The 13,797-nt window shown below is 46.7% G+C and overlaps 6 protein-coding genes across 6 annotated transcripts; 4 read left to right on the top strand and 2 right to left on the bottom strand.

Annotated features, from left to right (window-relative positions):
• The first annotated feature begins 13 nt into the window (after positions 1-13).
• AGABI2DRAFT_209723 (hypothetical protein) lies at positions 14-2,308 on the top strand. Its single transcript, XM_006455234.1, has 11 exons — positions 14-201; positions 264-329; positions 382-572; positions 623-689; positions 740-912; positions 966-1,233; positions 1,284-1,297; positions 1,353-1,373; positions 1,429-1,530; positions 1,595-1,821; positions 1,879-2,308. Exons 1-11 carry the CDS (start codon positions 87-89, stop codon positions 2,093-2,095), a joined length of 1,461 nt encoding a protein of 486 aa, XP_006455297.1. The 5' UTR covers positions 14-86; the 3' UTR covers positions 2,096-2,308.
• A 4-nt stretch (positions 2,309-2,312) lies between these two features.
• Positions 2,313-4,575, bottom strand: AGABI2DRAFT_121225 (hypothetical protein; the record flags this gene model as incomplete). The annotated part of the gene is made up of 5 exons (XM_006455233.1): positions 2,313-2,588; positions 2,640-2,855; positions 2,910-2,992; positions 3,051-4,439; positions 4,488-4,575. 5 exons carry the CDS (start codon positions 4,573-4,575, stop codon positions 2,313-2,315), a joined length of 2,052 nt encoding a protein of 683 aa, XP_006455296.1.
• A 454-nt stretch (positions 4,576-5,029) lies between these two features.
• Positions 5,030-6,713, top strand: AGABI2DRAFT_209718 (hypothetical protein). The gene is made up of 5 exons (XM_006455232.1): positions 5,030-5,242; positions 5,312-5,587; positions 5,641-5,840; positions 5,893-6,144; positions 6,196-6,713. The coding sequence occupies exons 1-5, from the start codon at positions 5,065-5,067 to the stop codon at positions 6,397-6,399; spliced, it is 1,110 nt and encodes a 369-aa protein (XP_006455295.1). The 5' UTR covers positions 5,030-5,064; the 3' UTR covers positions 6,400-6,713.
• A 62-nt stretch (positions 6,714-6,775) lies between these two features.
• Positions 6,776-7,964, bottom strand: AGABI2DRAFT_121223 (hypothetical protein; the record flags this gene model as incomplete). Its single annotated transcript, XM_006455231.1, has 3 exons — positions 6,776-7,083; positions 7,140-7,760; positions 7,817-7,964. 3 exons carry the CDS (start codon positions 7,962-7,964, stop codon positions 6,776-6,778), a joined length of 1,077 nt encoding a protein of 358 aa, XP_006455294.1.
• Positions 7,965-8,608: 644 nt separating this feature from the next.
• AGABI2DRAFT_226720 (hypothetical protein) lies at positions 8,609-10,655 on the top strand (the record flags this gene model as incomplete). The annotated part of the gene is made up of 6 exons (XM_006455230.1): positions 8,609-8,659; positions 8,721-9,136; positions 9,185-9,341; positions 9,396-10,016; positions 10,084-10,187; positions 10,249-10,655. The coding sequence occupies 6 exons, from the start codon at positions 8,609-8,611 to the stop codon at positions 10,475-10,477; spliced, it is 1,578 nt and encodes a 525-aa protein (XP_006455293.1). The 3' UTR covers positions 10,478-10,655.
• A 603-nt stretch (positions 10,656-11,258) lies between these two features.
• AGABI2DRAFT_121221 (hypothetical protein) lies at positions 11,259-13,427 on the top strand (the record flags this gene model as incomplete). The annotated part of the gene is made up of 3 exons (XM_006455229.1): positions 11,259-12,666; positions 12,723-13,093; positions 13,146-13,427. The coding sequence occupies 3 exons, from the start codon at positions 11,259-11,261 to the stop codon at positions 13,425-13,427; spliced, it is 2,061 nt and encodes a 686-aa protein (XP_006455292.1).
• Between the last annotated feature and the right edge of the window lie 370 nt (positions 13,428-13,797).

Here is a 13,797-nt window from a genome sequence, read left to right as displayed (position 1 = left end):
TGCCAGCCCTTCCGATATTATGCACTGCGGCTAGCCAACAAACTCGCACTACAACAGCAATATCGACAGAATCCTTTATCCTACGAATGCTTTCATCTTTCGCAGCTTCGGCCAGCGGTCGTGAGCTTGATTTAGAACATGATCGACTACTGAACGAACAGGCTGAGTCCAGTGACACCGCCGATGTGGAAGTCCAGAAAGGTGTGTTAACCGCCAGCACTCTGCCTAGTATTCATCTAACCAATACAACTATTATTGAGCAGAGCGGGAGCGCCGTCTGCTACGCAACCTTGGCATCTCGTTCTTCCTTTTCGGTCTCTTCAACAATGGTCGGTAAATGTATCGACTTCAGAGTTTGCGAGGTGCTAATTGTGCCTGCAGTACTTTACGTGATAATTCTTTCTGCCGCCTTAGACCTCGTACCTCCCTCGACCCCGAAGGGGATTATTGCCTTCTGTAATATCGCTCCAGCCCTCGCTGCTAAGATTGGTTGGCCTTATGTCTTAAAGGGCCGAATACGATATGCAAAGAGACTTATTGGATGTTGTATTTTAAGCATGTCTGGAATGCTGGTGAGTATCGCCAAGCTCCGGTCCTAACACCTTCTGAGCCCCGCCCACAGGTTGTTGCGTCCTTCGATTCCTTAGCCATGAGACTTCTAGGAATCAGCATTGCATCTTTATCTTCAGGTATATCCAAGAGGCTATATTTGAGAGCTAGCGCTCATTTCATATTTCAGGTCTCGGAGAATTAACCTTCTTGCAATTGTCCACAACCTACGCCCCACCTTCGGTAGGCGGACACAGCGTAGGGTATTTTGCTTCCGGAACTGGTGCCGCCGGATTAGTGGGAGCCTTTCTTTGGTGGGAACTGCGGAAATTCGGTGTACGATTCGGCGTCGGCATATCCTCTGTTAGTCAATCCGATAATTCTTTCTCCAAGGTATCTAATTACATCTTACGTAGATCATGCCGGTGGTTATCCCCGCCACCTATTATTTTTTGCTGCCTCATAGTACTGCTTTCCTCTCCTCCCACACCCCGGCGACCCACGATGGTGAAGTCAGCCCATCCGAGGTGGTCTCTGACCATCCTTATATATCGCTTACGGCGGATGATGATCCCGAAGAGGAGCGTATACTAGCACCGGGCTTTAAACGCAAGGTTGACTTGACCTTGGACGACAAGTGGCGCCTTGTTCAGCCGTTATTATTGAAGTACATGCTCCCTCTCTGTAAGTCAATTCTATTCACGAATAATTAATTAATAATCGAGTTATCCCAGTCTCCGTTTATATAGTAGGTCCATTTGCTCTCATTCTAATGAACTTCGCGTATTTATTCAACCCGCTAGTTAGAGTACACAATTAATCAGGTTCGTGGATTCATAGGTTATTTTCAAAAGGCTAAAAGTTTCGGACATTGTACAGGGCATTGCTCCAACCCTTCTTTATCCCGTCCCTTCGCCTGAAGATCATTGGTTCTTGAGCAAGATAATACATTCTGTGCGGGACTATTACCCATTCTGGCAGGCGAGTCGTTTCCTGTCGTTTTGGATCAAAGGTGATGCTGACAAGATTTAATTCATGGCATCAGCTTGTCTATCAAGCCAGTGTCTTCCTTTCTCGCTCTTCGATTACTTTAGGCCTACCTGCTATCCCCGCTAATCTTCTCCCACTTCCCGCTGCTGTACAAGCGATAATACTTGGTCTGCTCAGTTTAGAGTCTGCCTGCGGATTTTTTGGGGATGACCATGAAGGCCTCAGCGTTTTCATGGTTTTCCTTTTAGTCAGTATCGAAGGTATATGCGGTGGTCTTGCCTAGTCAGTCATCCCTTATCCACAGCTCAAGGCTTGGCTACTCACTTGCGATTTCTCTAGCGTCAACGTCTTCTATCGATTGAATCAGGAACAACCTGACTCAGATGCGAGCCATGACCCGGAGCGTACCAAACAAGAGAGGGAGTTCAAGATTGGCTCTATTGGGTTCTCAGACTCTTTGGGAATCATGTTCGCTGCTGCCTTGGCTGTGCCTACCGAAGTGGAGTTGTGCAGAGCTCAAGTGAGGAGAGGTAAATTACTTTGCAAAGGGTTGTAGTAGGGGGTTTTTGCATGTTCCAGGTCGGAATAGACTGGGTTTATCCCTGGTCGGGTGAGGTGGAGTGATCTGGTACCGTCATGCATGTCGACCGAACGGAAGATGGTCTGGTCTATGCGTTGTTTTTCCTTCATCTAGTCATGGTCTCATTCATGTGTATGATACGTCTCGTTGTTTGCTGTATTAATATACTGATGCTTTCTGAGTTATGTTCCCATTATCTCCTTTGACCTTCCTCGTCCCAAAGCTCAAAATTCTCCTCTCCGAAGATTTTCTCTCCTTCAGACAAATCTGCTGACTCAAAGCACCGGAAAGACCTCATCTCGGAGTCTAGAGTCCAATAAAAAAATGTGCTCGCCTGGCCACGACCTCTGATGTATAAGCCGGATAATAGATTGCCATCGGAATCACAACGAAAGAGAGGAAAATCCAAAGTTGTCGAGCTTGGTTGATATCGTTGCATAACTTGGGCTTCTTCAAGCCTCGAGATACCCTGTGGCGACACTGTCAGATATAACTCAGATAGCATATAAATCTAGCTTACTCTTCGAAACGTTTCAATATCGAAGGTAGAGATACTACACTGAAGTGAATTCGAGCTTAACACAGTTCCTCGGATGACTTTCGTTGAACAGTGAAGGTTGAAGATCCAGCAAGAATTTTTTATGAGGCGGTACGAGCAGATTGACAAATATTGACGATAATCTAAATCACCCAATCCGCGAAGTAGTTGAGTGTCTAGATCATCGTATGGGAATAGCTGATGGAGTAAGAGTTTCGTAGATCCTTCGACCACCTGGACCCAAAGACATACATTGAGTAATTGAATTTCTGAGTTAAATGGGCAAAAAATAACGTCTGCTACGTTTGAACCCGATCCACTAAGAATTAAGTCTCCTACAAAGCAGTAAGTAGACGTATCAGTGGGCAATTGAGGGCCTCATGTGTCACGTACTATCGCTATTGAAAGAAACATGCTTCGAGTTTTCAATTTGGACCTCTAAAATGAGTCGGAATAAGTTGTTGCGTGTCGCAGGGGTATTAACGCAAAAAGAGCCAGAGCGAGTGGGGTCAACGATGAAATCCAAGAATGATTTGTGGCAGTACGATAGCCATATTTCTTGACTGGCAAACTCCGATATTAGCAGATGATTTGCATTGGGAGAGGATAGTAATGGCGTTTTATTGAAATTCAGCCGCGAAGGGGGGTCTATAATGGCAGCTAGTTCACCACATAACATCTTCAGTTTAATTTCGGAGAACCGAAGCACATTGCACAAGAAGTGTATTCCTCCTGACGTCCTACCGCCTTCTATCCGATCGAGGGCCATAAAAGAGAGAAGAAGTTGGACGGAAGAGTGGAGTGCATCTGGCACACATTGTAAAATGGAGGTGTAAAAGGCGTCCAATTCCTCGAAGGGCCTCGTTGAACTTTCATTGGGGCCTAGGGTAGAAGATTTGAGGACTATATGTAGCAGCTCTTGTGGATCATATTGCGTATCTGTTCTTCCGATAAAACGAAGGACAGTCGCCGCATAGATATACAGCCCTTGCGCTGCGGATACAAGTGCATGTATCTCCTGCTCCGAGGGCCAGGGACCAGTTGTAGTAATCCCACGGCGACGAAGAATGTTTTGTAGGCCACATCGGAGGTAGAGCTCAATCTCCCCGTCGATACCACGGGAGACCGGGAGGAAGGTAGAGATGCAGAGGAACGTCACCCTATGATCTGCGAATGCGGCCTCAATCTGAGGCTCGGGACGGCTGAAAAATGCCCAGTAGAATGGAGTGCTTTGAGCGGAGATTGAGGTGATGACGATCTCGATGATTTCTCTCTGAGCTTCCCTGTCCTTGCATTCATCAAGACCGTCTACAAGGATGACTTTCTTCTCAATTTGTTTTCCCGCTAGCTCCAGCTCTCGCAAGGGCTCGACAATCAGCTCTCTAAATTGGGAACGCAATTGTTTCCTGACGATAGTGGGATCAATCCGCAATTTCTTGTCGAGAATTTCATGATAGTCAGGGGATTTTGATGAGAGCTGGTATGATATGGAGGTGAAAAAGCGGGAGTAATCATCGCATCCGTTGAACTTGAAGAAGAAAGATGCGCCCAGTTGACATCGATCAAGGAGTTCTTCTGCACAGGTTTGCGCTATAGCGGATTTTCCTACTCCCGCAGGTCCAGTCATCCGATACATTGGGAAAGCAGATTGGGCGGTACCCCAAATAACGATGTCTTTAATATATTGCGATCGAGTTCCAGGAAAACATGATGGTGCATATCGACGGAAATTAGAATCAAAGGCCGCCTCTGGAGCAGATGATTCTCGCAGTAAGTCAATACCTTCAGCAGGATTGTCAACAGTTATTCAAGACTAGTCTTAAGACCCACTGCTTAGACCAGAGTGGTAGTGATTACTGTGATCGGTAATCACCGGGTTGGACAACACAAAGTTCTGTGAATGCGAAAACGCTTGCATGGAATGTGACTCGAGATGCGTGAGAGACCAGTGTAGTAGGGCGCTACGGGGACCACAGCATTCCGATTCCCAGGCCCTTGATTTATAACGCTAGCAGAATGCGAATCTTGTTTTGTGGCGTTGAATATAGAGGCACGATAATCGTTATTTGACAAAAGAAAGCATGTTCGCGAGGAAGATCATTTGAATATACGAGGACCAGACCCGATTTCATTCTAAAATGTTCCCGGAAGCGACAGAAGTATTCGCGTTTAACATAGTTGCACGAAGTCAAAAGGGCTTACAGTGAAACCTGTCGGCTTGTAAGGGTTTTCATAGCCATCAGAACGAATGGTTATGAATCCAAAACAACTGTTGGCCGAGGGACTAGCGGATCAATAAATCACACGTGACGGAAATGATCTGGAAACGCTACTGAATTGCGACCTATTGCGACATGCTATTTTACACCGAGCACTCTGAGCAGCTTGCTGCCATTTACGCTTCAGAATGGCCACTTCAACCACCATACCGATTACTCATGAGACTCCACAAGTTTTGTTGTATGCAATCGAGCGTATTGTCGCCATATCCGCCGTTCGTCGAGCATGTATCGTAACCCAAAAAGTCTTTGAAACAATGGTTAAAGGGGATCATTTTACAAAAAGCGATGAATCTCCTGTGACTGGTTCGTTTTATTCTAATCGCATCGAGATGTTCATCCTGATGATTAGGTTTTACTGGCGTTGGTTTATAGTTGGTGACTTTGCAGCACAGGCTCTGATATCTCAAATCATTCATACTGTATTTCCTGATGACCCTATCGTCGGTGAAGAAGATGCTTCCGAGCTCTATAGTCCCGAGAAAAAAGAGATATTGCATAACATAACGTCTATTGTGAACGAGGGTCTCACAGCCGACCGACTGGACTACGAGAAGGAGGATTGGGCGATCGGACTGGGACGTGACATCTCGCCACAAGAGGTTCGAGAAAATATCGATAGGGGAAAACATAATGGAGGAAATGTTGGTCGTAGGTTTAAGCTGTTCTGTTGTGGTAGCATGCTTACATTGTTTTGTGTAAAGGCATGTGGACGATCGATCCCATCGATGGAACGAAAGGATTCCTACGGGGAGGACAATACGCCGTGTGTGTATCGCTAATCTTAGATGGCGAGCCCGTTGTCGGGGTTATCGGCTGCCCGAATCTACCCCACGATCTGAATAACCCGGAAGGGAAGAAGGGATGGATTTTCTCTGCTGTGAAAGAGCAAGGTGCCCAGAGGGTAAGATATCAAATATCTACACCGCTTTACCATCCATCTCATTCTGCTCCAGTTTACGATAAACGGATTAGATCCTATTCCTCTTGCTATGCCCTCCGTATCTCCTGAAAGTATCGTCGTCCTCGAATCTGTTGAATCCGGTCATTCCTCGCATTCCTTCAATTCTCGTGTTCGTGAACTGTTGACTTTGAAAGAACCATCTCTTCAAATGGATAGTCAAGCCAAATATTGCTCGCTTGCTATGGGAAGGGGCCATCTCTATCTACGTATGCCGACGCGTCCTGACTATGAAGAGAAGATCTGGGTATGCAAACCACTTGTCCAAAAGCTCATCCTTTATACTGATGCATGACAGGATCACGCCCCCGGTGCTCTTCTGATCAAAGAAGCAGGTGGTCAAGTTACGGATTCGAGAGGTAAACAACTTAACTTTGGTCTGGGACGGACGCTTGGAAAGAATCATGGCGTCGTAGCATGCGGAAGCGAGGTACATTCCACAGTTATCGATTCTGTCCAAGCTGCGTTGGAGGAGAGCCGAGAAAGAGCGAAGATGAATTGAGGTCCTTGTAGCAGCCCCTCCTCGGAGTGAGGCACTTTCTCTTTCCCCTTACTCATCGTATGGGACCGGTAGTCGATGGTGAAGCAAGAACGAGCCGCATGGCCGTCAGGGGCGAAAAATCTCTGCTCTGATCCTGGAAGATTTGTGTGGCATGTTCATTTGACCTGGCATGGATGCGCAGTCTCATTTTAACATTGTCATGTTATATAAAGCTGGGCATTAAATTGTAGTAAGAAGCAGTGTGAATATAAGATAATCATGAATTAGAATTGCCAAAAAACGGCGTATTCTAAACATCGTGTTAGTCTTTAACTTCGAATAGCACAGAGACCCACCTCAATTAGACCAAAAAGGCACTGTATATCGTTATCCGAACTCATAGCGACTTCTGGAAAGGATAATCGGGTAAGAGGCCGCAGCTTCCTTCTGCGCCGCACATTTTTAAGGGCTGTATGTAATATTTGTCGGCAGCCTGGCTATACCAGTCATAACCAACATCAAAACCGGAGCCAGAGCTTGTCCTAACATCAATCTCAGGCTTAGAATTCGAGTCTAAGGAGTCCGTGTACATCGAGTTCCTGGAATCAGAAAGTTCGCCCTCGAGAAGCTTGAGTATTGCAGCTAATCTGTTGGTAGCCGACTGGGCACGAGAGAGAGAATTTCCGAAGCTCGGGCTCTGGACGACTAAGTAAATTTATCAGCCAGTTGGCGAGCAGAAAAAACGACCCGGAGGAGTTTACCAATAGTCGGAGAAACGCCGGATGTGTCTACATAAACTTCCTCCTCAATGTTCTCTTCGTCAACCTCCTTGATGGTATGAAGAGCTTTGGGGCACCAAACGTCGTCGATGGCAAGCTTAAGGCAGCGGTGAGATGGGACTCCTTGGTCGTCGTCGTCGTCGAAACTGTTCCCGTCGTAAGAAAAGGTCATTGAATAAGCAGGGTGTGTGATGACTTGAGTGCTGAGTCTCGGCATCGTCATGTTTCGACTTTCTACCACGCTGCTAGCAGCAGAGAGCGCTAGGTTCAAGGTATGCGATGAATCGTCGGAAGGCCCCTCTTGGCTTGAGTTTAAGAATTCTTCGTCTTTGGCCGCCGAGCGTTTAGACTCCTCTATCCTGTCAGCCAATGAGGGAGCAACCGACGTTGCAGCAGATTCAAGAGAACGTTCTTCAGTACTTTCAACCCTAGTGGATTCCGTTGATGCGTGCGAGTCCGAATGTTCACTGCCAGGAGCGGTAGGCTCAGAGGACTCAATGATGAGCACACTACAACGGTTTGAAGTTTCGACAAGTGCACGGGTTGGGGAAGGACTGGACTCCGGAGTGGTGGCTGGGCGGGTTACGTCTAGGCCATGCTGACCTAGGCTCTGTTTAGTAGGCACCAAGTATTGGGATTATTCAAAATAGAATGCGTACCAGGCGTCGCCACAACCGCCGAAGTTCCCCCGAGTTCTATATCGACCGCGGGCGTAGAGTTTCGCGGTCGATTGAAGCGTAGAAACGAGAGTACTTTCAATATAAACGCGTTTATCGATAAGAGGACCAGGCGTAGAAAATTGAACATGGAAAACATCATGCGGATGGCCGTGTAAATGCATTTCTGAAAGTGAGCTTGGTATGTTATATTTTCCAATGGCGGCTGACCTTTAACGAAAAGACGATCGGATTCGCTCCATCGAAATCGAAAGTATATAGTTCTCTTCCAGCACGACATCGTGCCTCGAATTAATCGGAAAGTTGATTTTGAGTCTCGAACGCGTAAGCGCATTGAAAATGGACGAGGGCTTCCTGTGTGTCCTTGGGCAGAGATTCAATGCCAGTCGGTGCTTTTTTCCACTTAGGCCTTGACTAAAGACCTATTGTGGTCTACGAGATCCCAGCGAGTACATTTTACAGCATGGTTGGTGGGCTTCGGCCAGAGGATAAGCTCGTAAGAGGTTGAGCATGGGTCTAAAACGCGTTCGAGCTGCAGCATGGGGTTCCGAGGATTTTGAGAGGACCTAATCAAGTTGGTGTTCGCAGAGACATCCGAAAGACAATGTGAACTCTGGGTAGTGAAATGCTCGGAAAACAGAAATCTAGAAACAGCAGGTAGAAAACCGAAGTCCGAAGCCGATATTCCGATTGAATATCTTGGTTAAATAGAACCAAATAGCTCATCACCGCGAACTGATCAAGAATTGATGACAGTCATTACTCCAGCATACGATGAAATATTTCTCAACCAGAGGAGGTAGCCAAAAACTTTCTTTTGAGGAGGTATGCTTGTATTTTGTAATCCAAGTTTCGCCGCTCATTCGACAGACAACACGATTAACAGACAGTGCTTACGGGGCTTGCACCAAACGGCGGCCTCTATATCCCTGAACGCATACCACAACTACCGAAAGATTGGAAAACAGAGTGGGGCTCGTATTCTTTCGTGGACCTTTCCGTCGCCGTCCTCTCACTCTATATATCACCGGACGAAATCTCTCGAGATGAGCTGCGGTCACTCGTTCAAAAGTCTTATCAGACATTCCGCCATCCCGACGTGACGCCGCTGGTAAAATTAGGGGAGAAGAAGTTTGTCCTCGAACTATTCCATGGACCTACATTTGCCTTCAAAGATGTCGCACTACAGCTCCTCGGCAACCTCTTTGAATTTTTCTTACTCCGAAGAAATGCAAAGAAGCCTCTTGGAGCAGAACTGGAGAAGTTGACGGTGGTAGGAGCAACAAGTGGGGATACCGGAAGGTATGTCAAGAAAGCATCCAACTATCCGCGTGCTCAACTGGTTGAAAGCGCAGCGATTTATGGTCTTCGGGGCAAATCTAACGTTTCAATATTCATCCTTCACCCAAAAGGTCGCGTTTCCCCAATTCAAGAAGCGCAAATGACCACAGTCACGGATTCCAACGTTCACAACGTGGCTGTAAAAGGCACGTTCGATGATTGTCAGGTGAGTGTCTCATCTCCGTGAATCATCCGTGTGACTCACGTCAAATTGTCGTAGGACGTCGTGAAATCTCTCTTTGCTGACAAGGAATTCAATGCCAAACACCACCTTGGGGCCGTTAACTCCATCAACTGGGCGCGTATCCTTGCGCAAACCGTATATTATTTCCTCTCCTACTTCCACGTTCAGAAACATCTGCCAGCGGGTGTCTTAATCGATGACGTGGAGATCCAATACGTTGTTCCAACGGGAAACTTCGGAGATATCCTGGCGGGATACTATGCGAAACATATGGGTCTTCCGATGGGAAAGCTTGCGGTTGCAACAAACGCTAATGATATTCTTGCTCGTTTTTGGAAAAGCGGACGATATGAGAAAATCGACAGTGAAACACGGCTTTCGGCGGGCGCCCAAAAAATAACTGAAGCAAGCGGCGTCAAAGAGACGCTTAGTCCGGCTATGGACATTCTTGTCTCAAGCAATTTCGAGCGGTTATTATGGTACCTCGCCTACGAGGCTGCGATTGGTACCTCAGATGAAGAGAAGAGAAAGAATGCGTCTCAGGCACTCGATGAATGGATGCACAAGGTCAAGAGTGACGGTAAAATCGAAGTCCCGATACCAGTTCTAGAAGCTGCGCGCCGGGATTTTGTCGCTGAGAAAATCTCAGATGAGTTGGTGCGTATTCTTGCAAGATTTCCGTCGTCGAATTACAGGAATTGATTCGTGATGAATCTATCAATAGACGCTTGAAACTATCCGGACACATTTTCATGGGCAACCACATTATATCGCTGATCCACACACCGCTGTCGGCCTAGCGGCAGCGAAGACTATTGCTTCAAATAAGTGAGTGACTAATCCCTCACCAGCGTTCCGTCTTTGATATCCACATATTCTTCATCTCAAGCACTCCGAACACTTATCAAATCGTTTTATCCACCGCACACCCTGCAAAATTTTCAGAGGCCGTGTCGCGTGCCCTTGAAAATGTATCGAATTTCGACTTTGACCGAGACGTACTTCCTGCGGAGTTCCGTGGATTGCTGGAAAGGGAAAGGAGGGTTTTACAGGTCGAAAGACCTGATGTTGAACTCGTAAAAGAAGTTATCGAGGATGTTGCTCGACAGAGTGCCTGAACTGTTGGTTTGATTGGGTTAATTTCTTAAACCCCCTTGTTTGGGATGTCGCTTTTGCTGGCAGCAGCAGCGCCGCCACCCTCTTCACTCGTAGAATTTCTATTCTAATCTTTCCCCGAATAGAATATGCCCAAGTCCTTTGAGTCCACCCGGGAACATGCGGCATAATTAACTTTTGTTTCTCTGTAAAGCCCACAGCAAACATCCATGAACAAGCTCTCAACTGAGTGCACAGCTAGTTTTTATCAATTAAGCGAGTGAGTCAGAATCGATGATAGGAAATCAGGCCGTGGGTATCGCCCCGGTAGACATGCTGGTTGAGCTGGCAACATCAGGACTGGCTGACCCTGATCACACTGCAACACTGACTCTAGAACAAAGGACGTTCCCTTCACTAGTGTCAATTGGCGCCAAAGATACAAGGCATCTAGTTTTGCGCCTTAGGTATTGGTTATGGATGGTATGGACGATAAAACGCACGCTGCCCGACCTAATTTCTTTTCATTTTATCTTCATGGCGGTAGTTCCTCAGTACCGCTTGATGTGAACTTGGGTGCTGATTGTAGCTTATGCTGGTGATTGACAGGTCTAGCCTTCTTGTCCCACCGTAAGTAAAGCGAGCTTTCAACACCCTTCATCTATCCCTGATGCCGGCATTTCAGAATGCGCAGAATTTTGTTTTATCCAACTCCGTGTTTACTGACAATCATCACTACCAATCGCGCCTAAATGGTGGGTCCTATCCAGAGTTTCGAGCGAAACTCACAATTCTACTCAAGGCATGGACATTCTGCGAGAATCATCTGCTCCAGAGGCAGCCTTTGATTCTGACTCAAGGCGATATGCTCCCTCATGTTTTCCTGGAACTCGATCGCAATACATCGAAGACATTCTCAATTGGGGTACCGCCCAATCTGCTTTCCCAATGTATCGGATGACTGGACCTGCGGGGGTGGGAAAATCTGCTATAGCGCAGACCTGTGCTGAGGAACTCCGTTCGCAAGGCCAACTTGGGGCATCACTCTTCTTTACGACCCATGGATGCAATGATTTTTCCCGCCTTTTCACCTCTATATCATGCCAACTATCATCAAGATCCCCAGAGTATCATGAAATACTCGACAAGAAATTGCGACTTGATCCAACTATTGTCAGGAAGCAATTGCGATTCCAATTCAGGGAGTTGATTGTCGAGCCCGTACGGGAGCTGGAGCGAGTGGGGAAGCCAATTGTGAAGGGGGTCATCCTTGTCGACGGCCTTGATGAATGCAGGGATAAAGAAGCTCAGAGAGAAATTGTTGAGATTGTCATAGCCTCGGTCGCCGCTCGTACCACTCCGTTTTATTGGGCATTCTTCAGCCGTCCCGAGCCACAGATAGAAGCTGCGTTTGCAGATCATAGGGTAGCATCCCTCTGCATTTCGACCTTCCTCCCAGTATCCCGTGGTATCGACGGGGAGATCGAGCTCTACCTCCGGTGTGGCCTCCAAAACACTCTTCATCGCCGGGGCATTACCACATCTGAACCCTGGCCCTCAAAGCAAGATATACACACGCTTGTATCCGCAGCACAAGGGCTGTACATCTATGCTGCGACTGTCCTTCGTTTTGTCGGACGAACGGACACCCAATACGATCCCCAAGAGCTGCTACATATAGTCCTCACAGCTTCTACCAAATGCCCCTACGGCAGTTCAATGAGGACACCCTTCGAAGAATTGGACGCCTTTTACACCCTCATTTTACAACGTGTGCCAAATGGGCTTCTCTCTTCCATTCAACTTTTGCTCTCCTCGATGGTGCTTAGGAACGTAGACGGCAAAGTCCTGATAAGAATACGTCTCTTGAGTAATATGCTCAGGCTTACTAAACCTAAAATGAAAATGTTATGTGGCGAACTGGTAGCGGTCGTCCATCACGGTATATCAATCACAAATCAAGGCTCGAGCTCTCTTGATACGACCTCGTATCGACGTTCGGCCTCTTCTGCGCAAGTATCGCCAATGCATGAGGTGTACGCTCGAGACGAAGCGTTAGGATTCTACCATAAGTCATTTTTTGATTTTCTCTGTGACCCAATTCGTTCAGGTCCCTTTTGCGTCACTACCTCGACAATGCGCAACAAGTTATTCCAACATCTTGCGGAGCTCCAAGTTCATTATTCAAAGTTTTATTCTTTCCAAAGCAATTGTATGTGAAACGTCTAAGCTCCGTGTACCAGTTGATATGCTTACCGGTATATGCAGGTGGCCTAGTTCTAGCGGCCAAGGAATCTGGCACAAACATTGTTGATGCACAGCATGTACTTTCCTGGCCTTTTAACTTGGACCCAATTAATTCAACTGTGAGGGCCGTCGTGTTTGAAGCCATGGGCGGAATTCTACTCGACATGTTCTTTCCATATGATAACCTGGATAATCAACTACTTTCGAGATTGGGCCACGTGGACCATCGCAAACAACTGTTCATCCAATCATCCTGGGTCTTCAAACCAAACGTATTAAGATCAGGCTGGCACTTTGATTTTCGCTGCGGCATAAAAAATGTGGAAGGAACAATCTTGTGTTCGACTATGGATCGTGACATGCTCACCTTCGACGCTGAAAAGTTTCGAAAGGTGAGTTCAATTTCCACACTATCTGAAGAATATAATACATATGGTTGTTCAGGGTATTTCAAGGCTTGAAGCAGCCCAAGTTATCCGACGACACCAACCAAACTCCACGATTCTGGAGCTTCCTATCTTCCGCTGCGATTATGATGGCAATGCGTTATCCGGATTGTACATAAAAGGTCGGGGTCAGATGAGCACATTCTGGTATTGGATCCTGGATCCTGTTCTGGGATATTATCGGGAATTTGAGTCGGTAGATTTAGTTGAAGGTGAGAGAATCTACAAAGAGGAGAAGTTTGAGCTGTGGCCTGCCAAGTTGAAGAAGCGGAGGCGATGACCAGAGCTCGTCTAGCACTTCATGTTCAAGTGAATCAGAGCCCGGTGACAACGAAGCGTAGCCTTCGTGACTTGTATATCTAATTGTTGGAACCTCCACAATTGTTATTTATGTTGTGTCTTCTCTCTCCGATGCAGACTTAATAATTTCCGGAGCTTTGATATCGAACAACAACATTATCGAGAAGTCATATCGAATTGTTATAGGTGTGAAAATGGTTGCTACATTTCGAAAAACCTCTTCATTGTCAAAGAGGGTAGTGAAAGGGCAAGGGGAATGAATGATGAAACCGTCGATAAGACACCGTTCCATCCTCCAAAATAATCTGTTTCATCTCCATCTCTATTGGCTGGGAAAGTTTTTGCGATGT

Source organism: Agaricus bisporus, assembly GCF_000300575.1.
Source record: "Agaricus bisporus var. bisporus H97 unplaced genomic scaffold AGABI2scaffold_10, whole genome shotgun sequence".
NCBI classification, from domain to species: Eukaryota; Fungi; Basidiomycota; class Agaricomycetes; order Agaricales; family Agaricaceae; genus Agaricus; species Agaricus bisporus.
Note: the sequence above shows the minus strand (reverse complement) of the source record. Positions and strands in the feature narration are given on the sequence as shown.